At 52.6% G+C, this 15,930-nt stretch overlaps 5 protein-coding genes across 5 annotated transcripts; 3 read left to right on the top strand and 2 right to left on the bottom strand.

Annotated features, from left to right (window-relative positions):
* The first annotated feature begins 222 nt into the window (after nucleotides 1–222).
* On the top strand, nucleotides 223–3,564 carry H257_06597 (hypothetical protein). Its single transcript, XM_009831878.1, has one exon. The coding sequence runs from the start codon at nucleotides 745–747 to the stop codon at nucleotides 1,159–1,161; it is 417 nt and encodes a 138-aa protein (XP_009830180.1). The 5' UTR covers nucleotides 223–744; the 3' UTR covers nucleotides 1,162–3,564.
* A 586-nt stretch (nucleotides 3,565–4,150) lies between these two features.
* Nucleotides 4,151–4,449, top strand: H257_06596 (hypothetical protein; the record flags this gene model as incomplete). Its single annotated transcript, XM_009831877.1, has 2 exons — nucleotides 4,151–4,226; nucleotides 4,277–4,449. 2 exons carry the CDS (start codon nucleotides 4,151–4,153, stop codon nucleotides 4,447–4,449), a joined length of 249 nt encoding a protein of 82 aa, XP_009830179.1.
* Nucleotides 4,450–4,484: 35 nt separating this feature from the next.
* On the top strand, nucleotides 4,485–6,815 carry H257_06595 (hypothetical protein; the record flags this gene model as incomplete). Its single annotated transcript, XM_009831876.1, has 4 exons — nucleotides 4,485–4,835; nucleotides 4,871–5,286; nucleotides 5,769–5,930; nucleotides 6,578–6,815. The coding sequence occupies 4 exons, from the start codon at nucleotides 4,485–4,487 to the stop codon at nucleotides 6,813–6,815; spliced, it is 1,167 nt and encodes a 388-aa protein (XP_009830178.1).
* A 1,121-nt stretch (nucleotides 6,816–7,936) lies between these two features.
* H257_06594 (hypothetical protein) lies at nucleotides 7,937–8,319 on the bottom strand (the record flags this gene model as incomplete). The annotated part of the gene is made up of 2 exons (XM_009831875.1): nucleotides 7,937–8,109; nucleotides 8,241–8,319. 2 exons carry the CDS (start codon nucleotides 8,317–8,319, stop codon nucleotides 7,937–7,939), a joined length of 252 nt encoding a protein of 83 aa, XP_009830177.1.
* An 886-nt stretch (nucleotides 8,320–9,205) lies between these two features.
* H257_06593 (hypothetical protein) lies at nucleotides 9,206–15,197 on the bottom strand. The gene is made up of 10 exons (XM_009831874.1): nucleotides 14,177–15,197; nucleotides 13,935–14,124; nucleotides 13,133–13,880; nucleotides 12,530–13,077; nucleotides 12,004–12,461; nucleotides 11,385–11,945; nucleotides 10,797–11,333; nucleotides 10,578–10,739; nucleotides 10,215–10,502; nucleotides 9,206–10,165 (listed from the first exon to the last, which is right to left on the bottom strand). The coding sequence occupies exons 1-10, from the start codon at nucleotides 15,176–15,178 to the stop codon at nucleotides 9,272–9,274; spliced, it is 5,388 nt and encodes a 1,795-aa protein (XP_009830176.1). The 5' UTR covers nucleotides 15,179–15,197; the 3' UTR covers nucleotides 9,206–9,271.
* Between the last annotated feature and the right edge of the window lie 733 nt (nucleotides 15,198–15,930).

The following is a 15,930-nucleotide window of genomic DNA, read 5'->3' as shown; positions in this document are numbered from 1 at the left end:
CACTGCGCCCGAGTTATACCAGTCCGACGGCTAACCGCTCAACACGTAATCTATTTCTCACTGACGGGGTTGTCTGGATGTTGCCAGGTCAGAAATTTCATCCATTTCACATCCGTTTTGTACTATTCCGCGACCATAAAATATATTCCGCGACCAGCGACCAGGTAAGAGTTGGTGTAACGTTACCACTGTACGTATAGTACAAATACATGCTTCGAAGTTGCAACATGGAATAGTACAGTAACGTTATTTCAATTTTGATCTGATCGCATATGGCACTACGGAATCCCAAACATGACTTTGACTTCTCGGAACGCTTTCGTCACGGCCATAAACGCAGACACTTTGTCCGCCGTGTCATGCTTGGACTTGTCTGGATGGAGCTGCAACACCATCGACCGATACTGCCGCTTCACCACTTGAAAGCTCGCCGTCGGGGGAGTTCCCAGCACCCCAAACATATTGGTGTCTCGCCACATGGCTAGAATGCGCGCCGTCGACACCAAGTCCGCCCCCGTGACACACGACGTGTAGTCTGCAAGGGGCCCCACTTGGCCCCCTACTCCTTGCTTCAAAAGCCGAGCGCGTCGCCGCGCCGCCTCAAACATCGACGCTTGTTCCGACCGCAGGTTTTGTTGGCAACGATACTCGTCCATGCAGTTGCAATGCGTTTTGCAACGTGTGCACTGAACACAGTTCCACAGGTACTCGTGTTTGCACTTTGGACACCCCGACGTGCGTTCGATGGAATCGATCATGTCGGACAACACATTCTTGCACGACGAGAGGATAGCAGCATGGGAGATCGCCCGACGCTTCAATGGCTTGACTGATATTTTGCGCACCGGTGCCGCCGGTGGAGTTGCGGCAGCTTTGGCCACGGGTACTGCCGCAGCAGCATGTGATGGTGTGGAGGCTACGTTTTCGTTGGACGACGACATGGCGATGGGCGGTATAGCAGGCTCCGTTGCCACTTTGTTTTCAAAAGGCGGGGGGTTGGGTGTGTGTGTGACAGAGGGTTCGGGGGAAGCTTCCTCGGTGGTGGGTGGTGGCGGGGGAAGCCAGCGGGTGAATCGCGCAAGGTCCAATCCGGGGGGAACAAACCAGGCTTTGGCTTCGGGGTCCCATTCGGCGCCCAGCCCTTTGACCAGAAACTTTTGAGGGAACGGACAGTCCAAGTACTTTCGATCGGTCGAGACTTGCGGGGCGCGGGGCGTCCATCGCAGGAACGGCTTGAGGTTTCGGCCAGCAGGGACCACCCACAGTTTCTTCTCCGAGTCCCACAGCGCCCCCTGCGACCGGGCTTGGTCCCGCTCAATGTAAGGACAGTCAAAGTACATGCATTCGGTGGAGAGTCGAGGGGGGGATGCGGTGGGACTGCTGGGGGGTTCTGGCGCCGATTCCACGGCGCGAGGATGGGGGGACCACCTGGAAAACGGAGTCAAATTCTGGCCTTCGTGGACATACCACTTCTTGACATCCGCGTCAAACAGCGCCCCCATCTGCCGCACGACTAGACGATCCGTGGCCGCACAGTTGAGGTACATGCGTTCGTCAGCGTACGCAGGGGGTGCGGGGGGGGCGGCTGGCGGTGCGGGTGAAGGCGACGACGGCTTGTCGAGGTTTTGTCCCTGAAGAATTGTCCGCGTGGGTGAGGTGGGGGCGGCCGGTGGTGGGACGACGTCGTCATCTTCGGTCAAATCAATCAAGTTCTCGGCCGTGGCAGTGGTGCGTGGAGGTGACTCCACGAGAACGGCTTGATCGTCGTCGGATATGTCGTCGTCGTTGCCCTTGGGTTCGACGTCATTGGCCCCAATGAGATTGTCGGTGACAGATGGGGGGTGGTTGTGGGCTGGTTCCAAAGGATGATGGCCGAGCTGTTCGATCGCCATGCCAATCCACTTGGATGCTTCGTGGTGTTGCTGGCTGTGTTGCAACTGCAGGGCCAGTTCTTGCAACCGCGATTGAATCGTGTTCAAACTTGGCGACGTCAATGATCCCTCTGGCAGCTTGGAAGGTGGAGCAACGCGAGGTCGAAGAGCCTCCGTTTTGGGTTTCACTTTGAACGCACAGCTCTGTGGGTCTGCGAGGAGGTTGGTCGTAGCCCACACGTGCCAGGCCAGCTGCCGGTCGTACTTGGCCAAGTCCTGACGCGTGGCATGCAGTTGGTCCATCATGTCGTCGGCACCAGTGGGGTTGACTTCTTCGTCCAATAGGACATAATGGCCCAGTTGCAGTTTTTCGCCGTGCCGATACATGCGGGAGACGGTGGCAGGGTCCATGAGATGGTGCACGGCATCGTCCAGGCTGAACGATGTCGCATACTCCTGGAGCCACGTCGAGCGTTGCTTGGTCGGGTCGATCGGTTCAGACGTCGACGCTTTTGACGTTGTTGGAGGGCTGAGGGCTAGGCGCAAAAAAAAGGGCGCCTCTTTCGTCCAGTTGGTTGATTCGTTGGTCGCAAGACAGAACGCTTGCCATTGCGATGTGTCCACGTCGTGGCGCCATCGGTGCAGCATTTGACGGCGATGGATGGCTAGAATGGATCGCCCAATGGCCTTGAGCCCATTCGAGACCATTTGGAAGTTCCCTTGGGCAAACTCGGCCAGCTTGGTCATCCACATGCATTGCTGCAAGTACGTGGCTTCGTCGTCGGCCTTGTGGTACGCCATTTCTTTGTCGTCCAGTTCAGAAGAAGAACACACAAGCTCTCTCAACACTTCGGGGCATCCGTCACGTGTGGCCCGCACCAAGCGGCGGAAGTCCGGAAATGCTGCGTCCACGACGTCCCCGGACGGCCACAGGGGCTCGGACAGCGACCAATGCGCCCGGCGAACGGAATATTTGTCAAGTCGACACACAAACGGAGCGAAGGTGGTGCCAAATTTGGACTTGAGCAGGGCGCTGGCGTACGCATGGCTGCCTAGGTAATGGGCCGCCAGGGCAATGTACTGGACACGCAACGCCGACCGGGACATATCCATGTGCACATCCGGGGACGAAGGGTACGCCGCCGAGTCTAGCAAGGCGGAGAGCCACTTGGAGATGGAGCGGTGCAGGGTCTGGATGTCTGGCGGGCTCAACACGAGGCGCTTCAATTGTTGGATGTCGTAGTCGTCGAGGGAGTGGAGCTGCAGTGGACGGAGGTAGAAATACGGGTCTTGGCAGGATGGAATGCTAGTGTGATCGGTGTCGACGTTGCTGCTCGCTGGCAACGACGACAGGGTCTGTGGTGGCGTGGACTGGGGCAGAGTGCATCGTGGCGCCGGGTGGAGTTTGCCCATCGCCGCCTGTTTGAACGTTTCAATGGTACGCACTTCCACAGACTTTTCACGATTCGACGTGAGGCTGCTTGCAACCCTGCTTTCAAGGTGCATGGCTGTGTGTGAAAGGCGGAACACCGTCGCTGCATTGTCCAGCTTGTGCTTCAATTCCATGCATGTCGCGCCGGCATCTTTTAATTGGAAATTGGACAGTCGAAGGTGGCGCTCCAATGACGCATGAGGACGCTTGACGAACAACGGTAACGGTGAGCCAGACGAAGACCCTACAGCACACATGTGACAACTATTCGTCGCGAATGCACATGTGTACGTTTCCGTTTAGACGAACGAGGTAGCGGAGCATCCCCAGGAGACTGTGTCATGGGTGGGGGGGAGGGCGTGGAGCTTGTGGATGTACCTGACGGCCGTGGCATCAACAGCGACATCGCCTGGCCTTGGAGGTCTGTTGCCATCAGTTATCGATTTTGGTGATCCGGATGATGAACCAATCTCCGGATAATACCTTCATACTCCGGAGTACTACAGTACCTCTGTCACCTCTGTCCAGGAATAAGTGTTCGTTTTTTGAAAACTTGAGTTTTTTTGTCCAAAAAATGTGAATTTGGAGAAAGTAAGGATACCCGAGGAAAGAGGAAAGTGTGGGCTATCCGATTCAGATATTATAGGCTGTTTTATAACTACCACACCAAGAAAATTGGATTGAACCTGAAACATACACCAGACACGTATAATCATGCTTAGATTATTGAGTTTTGAATAGCGACCCCAAATTTCCGGATGAAACCCCTTGTTATCCGGCGCCAAGTGCCGGGCGGGGTTTGGCATTCAAACCCAGCTCACTTAGTTCAGTCCAGTCATTCCAAAAGATGCGCAAGGGTCAGCACAAGATGAACCTCACGGACAGTGAGTACACCAACATGGTCCAGCACCTGTTGACCAAATGTACGCCTAGCGGGAAGCTTCGCATGCGTGCAGCTGACACGGTGGCCGAGATGTTCGGCTGCATCCCAACGACTGTCCGACAGGTCTGGAAGCGTGCTTTTGTCGACTTGTCGGGCAAAAAGACGATCTCCATTCCGTCGGGCAGCGCAAGAAGGTCAAGAGCAGACGCAAGCAGCTCTACACTGACCTTCCGCAGCGCATCCAAACCATCCCCCAGTCCTGACGATATTGCTTCGTTTGGTGGCCCATGCGTTGGGCATGCCGACGTCGAACCTCCACACGTACTACAAACGCAGCGTCATTACCAAGTACTCAAGTGTAGTGAAGCCATCGCTGACTGACGCAGTGTGCCGACTCAACTGGGCCATCGATCAAGTTCACGACATCGACGGCGAGAAGTTCATCGACGCCATGTACGACACGGTCCATGTGGACGAGAAGTGGTTCTTCATGACAAGACTGCAAAGGAAGGTCATTGGTGCCTCTGGCGAGAAGATCAAGCAGCGAACATGTAAGTCCAAGCGGCATCTGCTGAAAGTCATGTTCCTGTCTGCCGTGGCTCGACCGCGCTGGGACAATAGCAAGGAAGAATGGTTCGATGGAAGATCGGTACGTGGCACTTCACCGAGACTGTCCTTGCTCAGCGTCGCAGTTGTCGGCGTGATGCCGGAACCCCTGTGGTGAAGACTGTGAACGTGACCAGGCCGACGTTCAAGGCAATGCTGATCGACAATGTGATCCCAACGATTCGGTCGAAGTGGCCAAGCGGCGAGTCAAGGGCCATCAAGATTCAGCAAGACAACGCTCGACCCCATATGCCTCCAAGCGATGTGGACATCGTTGCTGCGTGTAAGGTGGAGGGGTGGGACATGCAAGTCGTCTTCCAACCACCCCACTCACCCGACCTGAATGTTCTCGACCTTGGTTTCTTTTGGGCCATTCAGACGCTGCTAGTTGAGAAGCATTCGAGCAGTTTTGAGGAGATTGTTGCGGCAACCGAGGAGGTGTGGACCCGTGTCAGTCCGCTCACTCTGAACAAGAACTTTGTCACTCTGCAGAGGTGCCTCCAAAAAGTCATGCTCTGCAATGGTGGGAATGACTATAAGATCCCACATATGAAAAAAGATGCATTGTATTCTCGGGGCAGGTTGCCAGAAATGGTTTCCTGCTCAAGAGATTCTTGGAGTTCTGGTTGTGCATATTTGAGTAGTTTCGACTATTCTGCCTACATGCAAAAACTGCAATGCGAAGTACGAGAGAGCTTAGAGTTAGGTGCAATTTGCACTGAAATCGAGGCATTGAATATTGGTCACGAGACGGATGTTGATGACGACATTATCGCTGCTCTGGGCCTAGTTCAATTGTTGGATGAGTGAACATAAGGTCGTAATACAAATAATGAACATTCTTTCTTGGAAATTCGACTTTGCAAAATCGAACACTTATTCCTGGACAGAGGTCGTAGTACGTACAGCTACAGTAGTTTGGGTGTCGTTACAGCTTGTGGCACCCTTCACTGAAAACGACTTGTGGTGGCCACAGTTTAACAGCCAGGCATTCACTCGTTCTTCGGGGACCTGAACATGCTCAAATTGACGACGACGACTACATGCAGTTTTCCCTTTTCGACGACGCGGCGTCAGTGCTCTTGAAGGGCTACTCCACCCCGTCGACGTTGTTGCTCAGTCAATCCGCGACTCGCCGGTACATGCTGCAAAACTTATCTCTAGCCATTTCCATCTCTATATTTCGTCGAAGCTCCTTCATCGACAACATCGTCGTTCTTCCTCCGCCATGTGGCTGGACTTTGGTCGGCAATTCGGCATGGCCCACACTGCCGGCTGCCAAACACATGATGTGGTGAAGTGTACTTGGAATCACTTCTTCGAACGCCAGTGACTTGGCTCAGTCGACATACTACAACGAGCTACATGACACGGTGTTTTGGGCTGTTTTGGACGCCAACGCTTCGTGGGCTGCCATGTGGATGCTGCAGCTGTAGTGACGAAGTGACCAAGTGGTCGGTACACGGTAATGGTGGCAACAACATCTCCAGAATCGCTTCCTTGAAGGCACTCACAACACGATTTCCATCGTGAATGCTCTGGGTATTTCGCAGAAACTCACAGTGAGCGCTATTCCGCCGTCGCCCAGGGTGTTGGGCGCGTGGTTAACCCAGTTTGCATGAGAAGATATGAACTCGGCCATGTTAACAAACACCAGTTTGGTTCGAAATATTTCGAATGTGTTTGAAATAACTGGTTTCGACTGGGATGCGTACTAACGTTACAACAGCGCGGATACGACCGTGGGAAGCTAACTCATTCGATCCCTTATCGGACCTTTAGTAGTCATCGACATCACGCTCGTCCCCCCGTCCCATTTGCGCTTATGGACACGGTGCGGCAGTTTCGCACGGCCGTGTGGTCCACGGCCCAGTACAATATGACCGAAATGGCCCCTACCACGTTGGACCCCACGCCGTCGTCGTGGCAACGCCTTCCTCAAACATTATACTATGGAGGAAGTCCCATTTGCCCGTTTGGGAAACCGAAACGATTGCCAGGCCTCGTTCGGATATTACGATGAGTGCAGCGCCCAAGCCCCCCATCAGGACTCGCACTGCTGATCTTACCGTAAAAGGCTATTCCTGGATCTCAAATGTATGCACTACGAACGAAATGTAATGGGGCATCGTCTAGTCGGCTTTACATTGCACAATACCGCTCCGTCCCAAATTACTGCCACGTTTTGATTTTTGGAGTCTTCGAATTTCATGACTTTTAGGAATTTTATTATTAATTTCCCTTACTTCAGTTATTGACGCATCGAGCAGCGAGCACTGCCTCTTCAGAGCATGCAAACACTCGAGGCAAAATACCTAATCGTCGTAGACGCTCCTTTCCGATGTGCTGGATTGCATAGTCGTTCCCTCCTCCACAGAGCATTATTTGCTCCATGCACAGCATCCACGAATAAAACACGTTATCTAGAGTCTCCTCACTAAGCTCAGTAAATGCACTGGACACGTTGGTGATAAGGGCGTCCACTGTTTGCGCAACTTTTTGCTGCTGTAAAGCCTGGATTGCAGTAAAAAAACCAAGGTCCAAGAGGTTCAAGTCAGGGCTTCGCGGGGGCTGGTTTTCAACAACCAGAGTGAGTGTACTGTTCTTCCACAATACACCAGCAGCAACATGTCCGGGGGCGTTGTCTTGCTGAAGTCAAATTCTCCTTGTATCTCGTGGCCATTTCTGCTCGATTGCTGGCACCACCTTGGACAACAACATCGCTCTATACGCCGCGCCGTTCACATTGACACACTTCGTCTCCATGAAGCCTGCCGCGCGGTTCTTAGACGTTCGTTTCGCAGCTACTTGAGCAACAAATGGCCAAATCCCGAGCTTCCCATCAAAGTGCTGATTACGGTGGGTGTCGAATCGTGGTCGGGCAACAGCAGCCAGGAACATAACTTGCCCAATGTATCGTTTGTTCTTGTGTCTTCGCTCCGGCAACACTTTGTTGGGTGCGACGTAAAACCCACGACCAGATTTCTCCATATGAAACCACTTTTCATCCACATGGATGGTGTCGTCGAAGTCCCGGAACGCATACCCCGACGTCACATCAACACTATCCACTACGTTCTGTAGGCAAAACGCCAGACGAGATTGCATGTGCAACGGTGTGAGAGCTGGCTTCAAGTTCGTGGATCAGAAGTCCAGGACCCCTTCTTGGACTCGGCGATGCAGCGTCGACTTGGACACATTCGCGTGGAAGGCGACACTGCGGACTGACTGGCGGTATTCGAGTCCAACATTTGTCACGGCGTTCAGGCTGTTTATTTGGCGAGTCAAGGCCGATCGCAACGTCCACGCCATTTGGTCTCCAAGGCGGCGAACACATCAGGATCGTCGTTGCATTGGCTGCGCCGTTTCCACAACTGGGCTACTGATGTGCGGTTACAGTTGAACTTCAATGCTACCAGGGTAAAGGTCCCATGGGGTAGCGAGGTACCAACGGCAGCGTCGTGAAGTGCGAGCAAGATAGCGACCTTGGTAGCGGTCGGGATGCCATCGTTTCGGTTGCGCTCCATTGTGTATGTGTTGATGGATCAAGGTAATTTCTTGCTAGAGGTGATTTTTACCTCTATATATCTATTAATTGATTGGTGCCCCTGTTTTGGACCATACAATAATGAAGGTCGGTGAGTGGTCAAAATTTTCCAGACGAGTGGCAATTTTTATATGATCGCAGCGAATGTGTATACCATGTTTAAGGTAATAAAATCACCGTGAGAAATAGCAGAAATTCTGCTCTTTCGATTGGTACAAATTTTAACAAAAACTAATGCAGGGTCATAAAAATATGATGTGGCAAACGTCAAACGTGGCAGTAATTTAGGACGGAGTTGTATATTAATAAGCATACAAGTACTGTAACGTTAGTTCTAAAATGATACTCCCGGAGTACACAGGCAAGATCCAGTATACGACTTCCAATTTTGGTGCATTTACAGATTTTTGTATTGAAAAATAGAAAAATCTGAAAAAAAGTTAGTACATTCCAAGCATACTATTAATATTAATATTAATAGTATAAAACATGCGGGTAATACTGTAGTTGGTGGTGGACGGTGTTGAGACCTCTCAAGTGTCGAAAATGGTTGACAGTACATGTAAAAGTTACTTCGAAGTATTTATCATGGTACGTGGCTACGCAATAATGAGTCTGCACTCAATATATGTCCCAAGGCGTTCATTCGTCGGTGTAGATCACCTAACCATCAGCAGCACAACGATATTGTGGCTCGACACAAAACCATGAACAAATGATCGAGGTCTGGTGAGTAGAGGTTAGTACTAAGCCGTAGCAAATTTGGCCCAGACTTAATTGGAAAATGACGAGCCTTTCTCTGTCCAGCGCATGACACAATGCAGTTTTATCACTTGTCATTCATGGAGGATACAACAAATCCAGTTTTTCCCTCATCTCCCAATATGGTCCTCGATGAACAGTCAAAACGTGTAATAATTAATATACTGACGTTATTTGGCCAACACGATCAACAAGTTCATAAACGGCCCGAGGAAGTACATAGCCGCCATGATCGCCACGAGGCACAGGCAGCACATAACCTTGCGGCAGATCGCGGGTCCCAGCAGTTCGTTGAACACGTAGAACGGATTCATACTGAACTTGAGTCGTCCCGCCGGCGGGGGCAAGAACGGAGTGTTGTTGGGGTCGCTTCTTCCAAAACCCACGGCTTGAATTTTGGCCTTTTCCACAGGCACGAGCTCCATGCTGATGCACACGGCGCCCATGGGTTCCTTCACGTTGGTCTCGCGGTTGAGCCGCTCCATCTTGATCCACGTCGAGTCGGTTGGGTCCGTGTCCCACAACCCCGTGGATTCCTTGATGGATCGAATCGCGGCGTTGTCGCGCTGGGCATTCGAGGTTTCCTTGACCTTGGGCTTGGTGTCTTGGAACACTTGAAACGGCGCTTTGAGCATGCTCGCTTTTTTGAAGTGCGGCGACATGTCCAAGATGCCCTCGGCGATGCAGTCGCTGGCCGAGAACACGTCCTTGTCCCACATTTGCATTTTGAAGTATGGGAATTTGGAGTTGTGCTGCTTGTGGCCTAGTGTGACGGGGAACTTCATGCGCCAGTTGAAGCTGGCTTTGCCTTTTTTCGCCCGCCAGTGGATGTCTGTGTCTTGGTAATCCGACCCTTCCAGCTGACACCGCACAAACAAATCGTTCATGTCGGTCAGTTCGTCAAAGCTCGGCACTTCCTTGGTCTTCCAAACTACCACGCGAAGCTCAAACGTGATGGGCGGGGGCAGCGCAATGTCCACAGGAGGGTACACAGCCCCTTCTTTGGGCGTCAAAATGTCAATCCACAGTTTCAAGTGGCCCATGGGAGCCCGAGACGTCGACACCTAGCTCGTCACAGGTCAGCATTCTCGAATAGTGCACGTCCGTTCGTACGTATAACGTGCGTTGTTCGACTGGTTTGGGGCCCCATCGTTCACTGGACTTGTACTCGTCGCCGAGGAGTTGCCAATGCTTGTCGAAGAACCGATCTTCCAAATCCACTTGGGTCGAGCCAATCAGGTCGTCGGTACCGATCAAGTCGTAATCGTACGCGCTCAAGGTCAACGTGGACGCGCCAGGAAAGTCGCAGTTGATTTCAAACAGTTTGTAAAAGTCGGGGTCCACCACGTCGTCCAAGTAGTTTTTACGGTCGTTGATTTTGGTTTTGCCCAGTTGAAGGACCTACGTGTTGTTGGGTTACGAGGTTTGGGGGGGTCGATGGGAGGAGGAAGGGGGTAGGAATTCAATTGGCCCTACCAGGTACGGGTCAGACTTGCCAGGCTTGCCATCAAAGCCAGGGTCCATCGGCTGGAACCCTTCGCCGTTCAGGACGTAAATGCGAACAATATACGGCTGCGGGTGGAGCAGTTTGCTTAAATTGACCAGCGGGGGGTCGCTTTCTTTCAGCATCACACGAATCTACAAACACCCACGTTAGTCGATAGCCACATGAATACAGTATATGATAAATCCTACCAAACCCTTGAACACGCCGGCCACATGAAATGACCCGCTGCCGTTTTGCGCTTGGGCGGACTTGGATGTTTTAGCTCCCCCAAGCTTGAGCAGCGACAGTAGCGACTTTTTCTTTTTCTTTTGGCCAGTCGTCAACTTGTACGTTTCGAACGGTTTTGTCTTGAGCACGCTGGCCTCTAGCTCTTCCGACAAGTCGTCGCGGTTCTTCATGTACTTTTTCCGCTTGGTTTCGTACTCGTCGGCGCCTCCTTGATCAGCATCACTGTCGACCGATAATTGCGTCGACAGCTGAGTAGACCGGATGCCTTCGTCCGTCCAGAGCGACGGGTTGCTCAGGTCCACTTGCACATTCATGAGCTCCAACGCGCCAAACACCCCCGCGCCAATGTCTTTCGCCTTCAAGGACGTTCGCGGAAGCAACGATGCGTCCTCCGACACTTCGCCGTCGTCTTCGTCGGCCGTCTTTTCCTCGATATTGTCTAGATCCAGCGATTGCGGCGGGATGTAGCCTTTACCCCATGGTATCTTAGTCGACATCTACACATTTGTTAGAGACGACCATGACGTTATTCAATGCGTTTGACGTACGTTAATCGAGGCATTGCCTATCAGCGGCGTGTACCACCCTCCGAGGCGTGTGTCCTTGACGAGAATGTTCAACATTGGAGCGAACAAAGAATCCTCTGGCAACTCGACTTCGCGTACAATGCGCTGGAGGTAGTTGGGGTTGGCCCCCGACGGACGCTTGGACTTTTCCGTTTTCATTTCTTGGTTTGCGTGGTCCGAACTGCCCAGGTTGAATTCAATGTACGGCAGCTGAATGGGCAAAAACTGGTATGGCTTTAAGTCTCGAAGGCCCAACACGATGATTTCCAAGTATGCGACGCGCGTTTTCGGCACAATGGACGGCGGGGGAGGCAGCACCGCGTCGGGGCGGTCCAATTTGATCACCACGATCGACGCGAGAATTTGTCCGTCCGTGTCCCCTTCCTCTTGCTGCACGAGGGGATGCCACTTGGGCTCGGGGTCTGGACGCGCATCGTTGATAGTCCGCACGTCCGACGCCAAAATCGGTAAGAACGACGACCCAATGTAGTCGTGGGCCGAACTGCCAATACCAGCATCCCAATCCATCACGCGAAGAATCACCTAGAGCCGTAACCAGCCCCCATCATGAGAAACATCACCCTTGACTACAAGTACGGACCTGGGGGGAATAATGCAGCAGGTCCTCAGGCGGCAAGTCCACGTCGAACGTGACCGTCTCGTACCACAGCGGGTTCACCGTCTTCTTCTTCACGGCCAACTTTTGTTGCTCGCCGTTGAACCGTACCGTGATGTACGGATCGGCGAGGCCGTTGTCGTCCATGGACGGTAAATTCCGGCCTTGGAACACGTTGACACGGACTTGGTACTTGTGTCGCTGCGACAACCGGTCGACATTGGCCACGCTTTTCCACTTGGCCAACGTCCGACTCGCCGTGTCGTCCGTGCCGAACCCAAGGTTCATCAAGATGTTACCGGGAAAGACATCGTCCCCCAATGCGTCGACGCTTGGGTCTTCTTTGAGCGACACCCACGACGGGTCATTGCCCATGGCTTGTTCGAGTAACTCTGTGGCCTTGTATCGGCGGTACGACACCTGCTTTCGTCCTTGCACCTTGCCTATTCACAGAGTCGTTATAAGATCGTCCGTAGTTGGAAAAGAAGGATATGCAGGTATGTGTACGAACCATCAGCCTTGCCCTTGCACAAGTAGACAAAGATGTCTGGAATTTGAGTCGCGTCCGCCGGTAGAATCAACAGGTCGGACTCGAGCAGTTGGTTCCACACGACCAGGCCCTTGACGTTATCCTTCCGCTCGAACGCGAGCTCGTACAGCCCAATCGTGATCAAGATTTGCATCTTCGAGTTGCGCGTGCCCGCCCCCGACAGCGATGACATTTGGGGAATGTCCGTGCCGGTGCCGACAAACGCGCGCAGCTTGTACGCAGCTGTGGGGGGAAACAATGTCCTTGGCAGCGGCGTGGACTTGATTCGCTGGTTCACTTCGTCCAAGTGTCGTTCGTTTGGACGGATGTCAAACGTGACCAAGATGCGACCCCGGTAGTACGACGCCAGGTCCGGAAACAAGTTCATTTCGCCCTTGGCGGTGTTCTCACCGGGAATGACACTGGATGTGAACGTCAGCGGGGCCCCGTACAAGTTGAGCCACATGGGGCCATACGCCCCCGTTGACGACGCGGTGCACATTTTACGGATCAGCCGCAACGATTGGTACCTACCAATACGAAAATATTGAGCCCCCAGCACATGCGCGGGGGATGGTTACGTACGAATGGGCGACAACTTCATCGCTGCCAATGCGATCCCAGTCCTTAACTGCGATCGTCACCTTGTTGGCCAAGCTAGGCTCGCGCAAGACGACCCACAGCTCGTCGTTAAACGCTGGACACAACTGATATCGTTCTCCTTTTTTCGACTTGACTCTGGTGCGGATGGACGCATTGCCGGCCAGGGACGCTTCGACGTATGCATCGATGCCTTGCTTTAGCTTTTGCCCCAATACTGTCACACTGTCCATGGCGGGTAGGTCTTCGCCCACATGCACGGTCATAACCAAGAACGACACTTCCTGCTTGACACTAGGTGGCATCAACACGTTGGCCAAACCGTTGTCTTTCGGATCGATCGGTGGCGGCGCGACAAACTTGTCGCCGGGACCGATGATGGAAATCGACAGCCGAACGTAGCCCTGGATGCCGTCGGTGCCCGGGGAACACAGCCCCACCCACGTCGTGCAAATCTGGTGGTTCATCTTGGTGTAAATGAACGACACGTCGAACGACGTTTCCCCAATGAGCTCGGCGCGCTGCAGCGTATTCGCGTCCATGACAGTGACCTTGATTTGCCCCATCTCGACCTTTTCCTTGTCCAAATCGCGAAACGTGTAAATGAGCACTTCGTCCCACACGGCACTCAGCGACTTGGACTTGATCGTTGTGTTTTGCTTTTGGTCCATCACTTCCACGTACACGACCGGGTCAGACGTCCCCGTGGCGTCCTTTGGCACCAAGTCGCGCGCTACGCACACACTCAGGTGAAAACTACGTTTTTGTCTTGGGGGGGGTCACAAACCTTCAATGATGTGCACTTGGACGGAATAATCGCCCGATTGGATTTGAATGTCTTCAAGGGCTTTGCGTTCTTCGTCACGAGCCTTGTCCTTGAGTTCTTGCTCCTTCTTGAGCTCATCTGGCGACTTGGTTTGCTCGGGCGGGGCCTCCAATGCGTCGGCATCGATGCCTTCTTCGTCGTCGTCACCCGCCTAACATATTTCTTTCAGTATCTGGATGGGAAGAGATTGTAGTTGTGGTTACATCTGGCACCCCCGTGACCGCATTCGAGAGCTTATCAAGCAACGTCACACGCTTTTTCTTGTTGGATGCTACGACGGCCGACACGTGCTCAGTAAACGTCCAGTGCAATGTGACCGTGAGCGTGCCCAACTTGTTTTTTTGACGGAATTTCTTGTCCAAGAGCTCCAACGTCAACGTCTGTGGCTTGCCGTCGTGGAGCGATTCCAACGGCACTTTAGCTTGGCCCATAAAGTCGTTGAACGCCGTGTCAAAATCTTCAACGACAAACTGGACAAACTGACTCGGATCGTCAACAGGCAACTTGAAGCTTTCGTTCCACATGCAACTGAGCGTCTTGTACTTGGTCGTCGTGGACATCTTCGTCTTGTTGCACGAGACAATCACAAGGGGATCGCTCGTGCCGCCAGAGTCCATCGCTGGCAGCCCCGTGGCGCTTTCGACCGTTACATGGAGTAGATTGGGGGGGCCTGTGGCTGGAGCTGCCGCCACCGCAATGGCGACATCACCCCCGCCCGCAGCATTCGCAGGTGTATTCGACTTGCCCCCATTCGGTTCAAACACCAAGAACAGTTCCCCTGTCGCATGCTTCACGGGCCCGAATTTGACGATGGGAAACGACCGCTCCACTCGCCCAGAGACGAGACACCTGCGCACGTCATCCATAGCCACGAGCGCGCGACCGAGGGGGACATTTTTCAAAAAGTTCTTGTCGTACAGCGTGCAACACAGGTAGTTGGCCGAGCGCAAGTCAATGTCAAACACAAACGATTCGTTCCACAAGGGGTTGACTGTCTTTTGCACGTCCCTCGTCTTGTACGTCGAGGATGTCTTGATAACTTCTTCGTTGCTGCGGAGCAGCGTCAGCTCCACGAACGGGTCCGACGTCTTGTTGGAGCCAAAGCCGTCGTTGCCCACAATATGCGACGCACGGACAACCGTCACGCGGATTTCGTCCGACATGATGCCTCTTCGTGCTCTGCACCAAAACTTTTTTGTACCCATGGTATGAGTGAGCGTTCTTGCCAATTGTTCGACGTCGAACATTACGCCAGGACGATAAGCATCGAACTTTTTGAAACAAAACACTTTTACATACTCGATTTCCAACGGACCAGCAAGTTGGGAGCAGGATCCTCTCGTCACAAAGGATGGCGTTATGTAAATGCAGCAGGTGAACATGGAAGACATCAAGGTATGAGGGATGGATGAACACACGAGTAAAACAAAAAAGGATGCTCGTCGCAGCGTTATTCATTCTCAAGGGAATAATTGCATCTTGGGAAAGATGCATTACACTGCAAGTGACGACCTTACGGACCTTGTGCTCTAACCCTTGAGCTATTTCAGCTTCATATTTTAAACCTCAGTTCAAATTAATTGAACACTTATTCAAAAGTATTTAAATTATTTAGAGTGAATATTATTTATACAGTACTACGTAGTACTACGTAGTATTCCAATTTCGCCCACGAGGTAATAAAACGCGGATCCAAGTCGCATCGACCTAATACTAAAATTGGTCCTTTCTAAGGGTTATCCGTATAAATCAGACCTTTACTGTTAAGTCTGACGAGTGGAGAGCTTTAACGTTGACGGGAATCTTAGACACATGGTCATTCGATAACTATGCCATCTATCCTTGTGTTTTCTGGTTATGCGTTGCCAAGAGCGTCAGGAATTGGCGCAGTAGGTCCGAGCAGTCATCGGCTTTCCGACCAAAATGGGCATCGTCCCAAGTATCATCAGCTTCGAAG

This window comes from Aphanomyces astaci (genome assembly GCF_000520075.1).
Source record: "Aphanomyces astaci strain APO3 unplaced genomic scaffold supercont1.13, whole genome shotgun sequence".
Taxonomy (NCBI): domain Eukaryota; phylum Oomycota; class Saprolegniomycetes; order Saprolegniales; family Verrucalvaceae; genus Aphanomyces; species Aphanomyces astaci.
This window is presented reverse-complemented; position numbering and strand designations above follow the sequence as displayed.

Coding starts and splice junctions, on each gene's coding strand:
- H257_06593 (XM_009831874.1), bottom strand. CDS start 15,178: ATGGGTACAAAAAAGTTTTGGTGCAGAGCACGAAGAGGCATCATGTCG. Junction 13,881..13,934: donor CCAAGTGCACATCATTGAAG/GTTTGTGACCCC, acceptor GTGTGTGCGTAG/CGCGCGACTTGGTGCCAAAG. Junction 11,334..11,384: donor TAGGCAATGCCTCGATTAAC/GTACGTCAAACG, acceptor ACAAATGTGTAG/ATGTCGACTAAGATACCATG.
- H257_06597 (XM_009831878.1), top strand. CDS start 745: ATGGAATCGATCATGTCGGACAACACATTCTTGCACGACGAGAGGATA.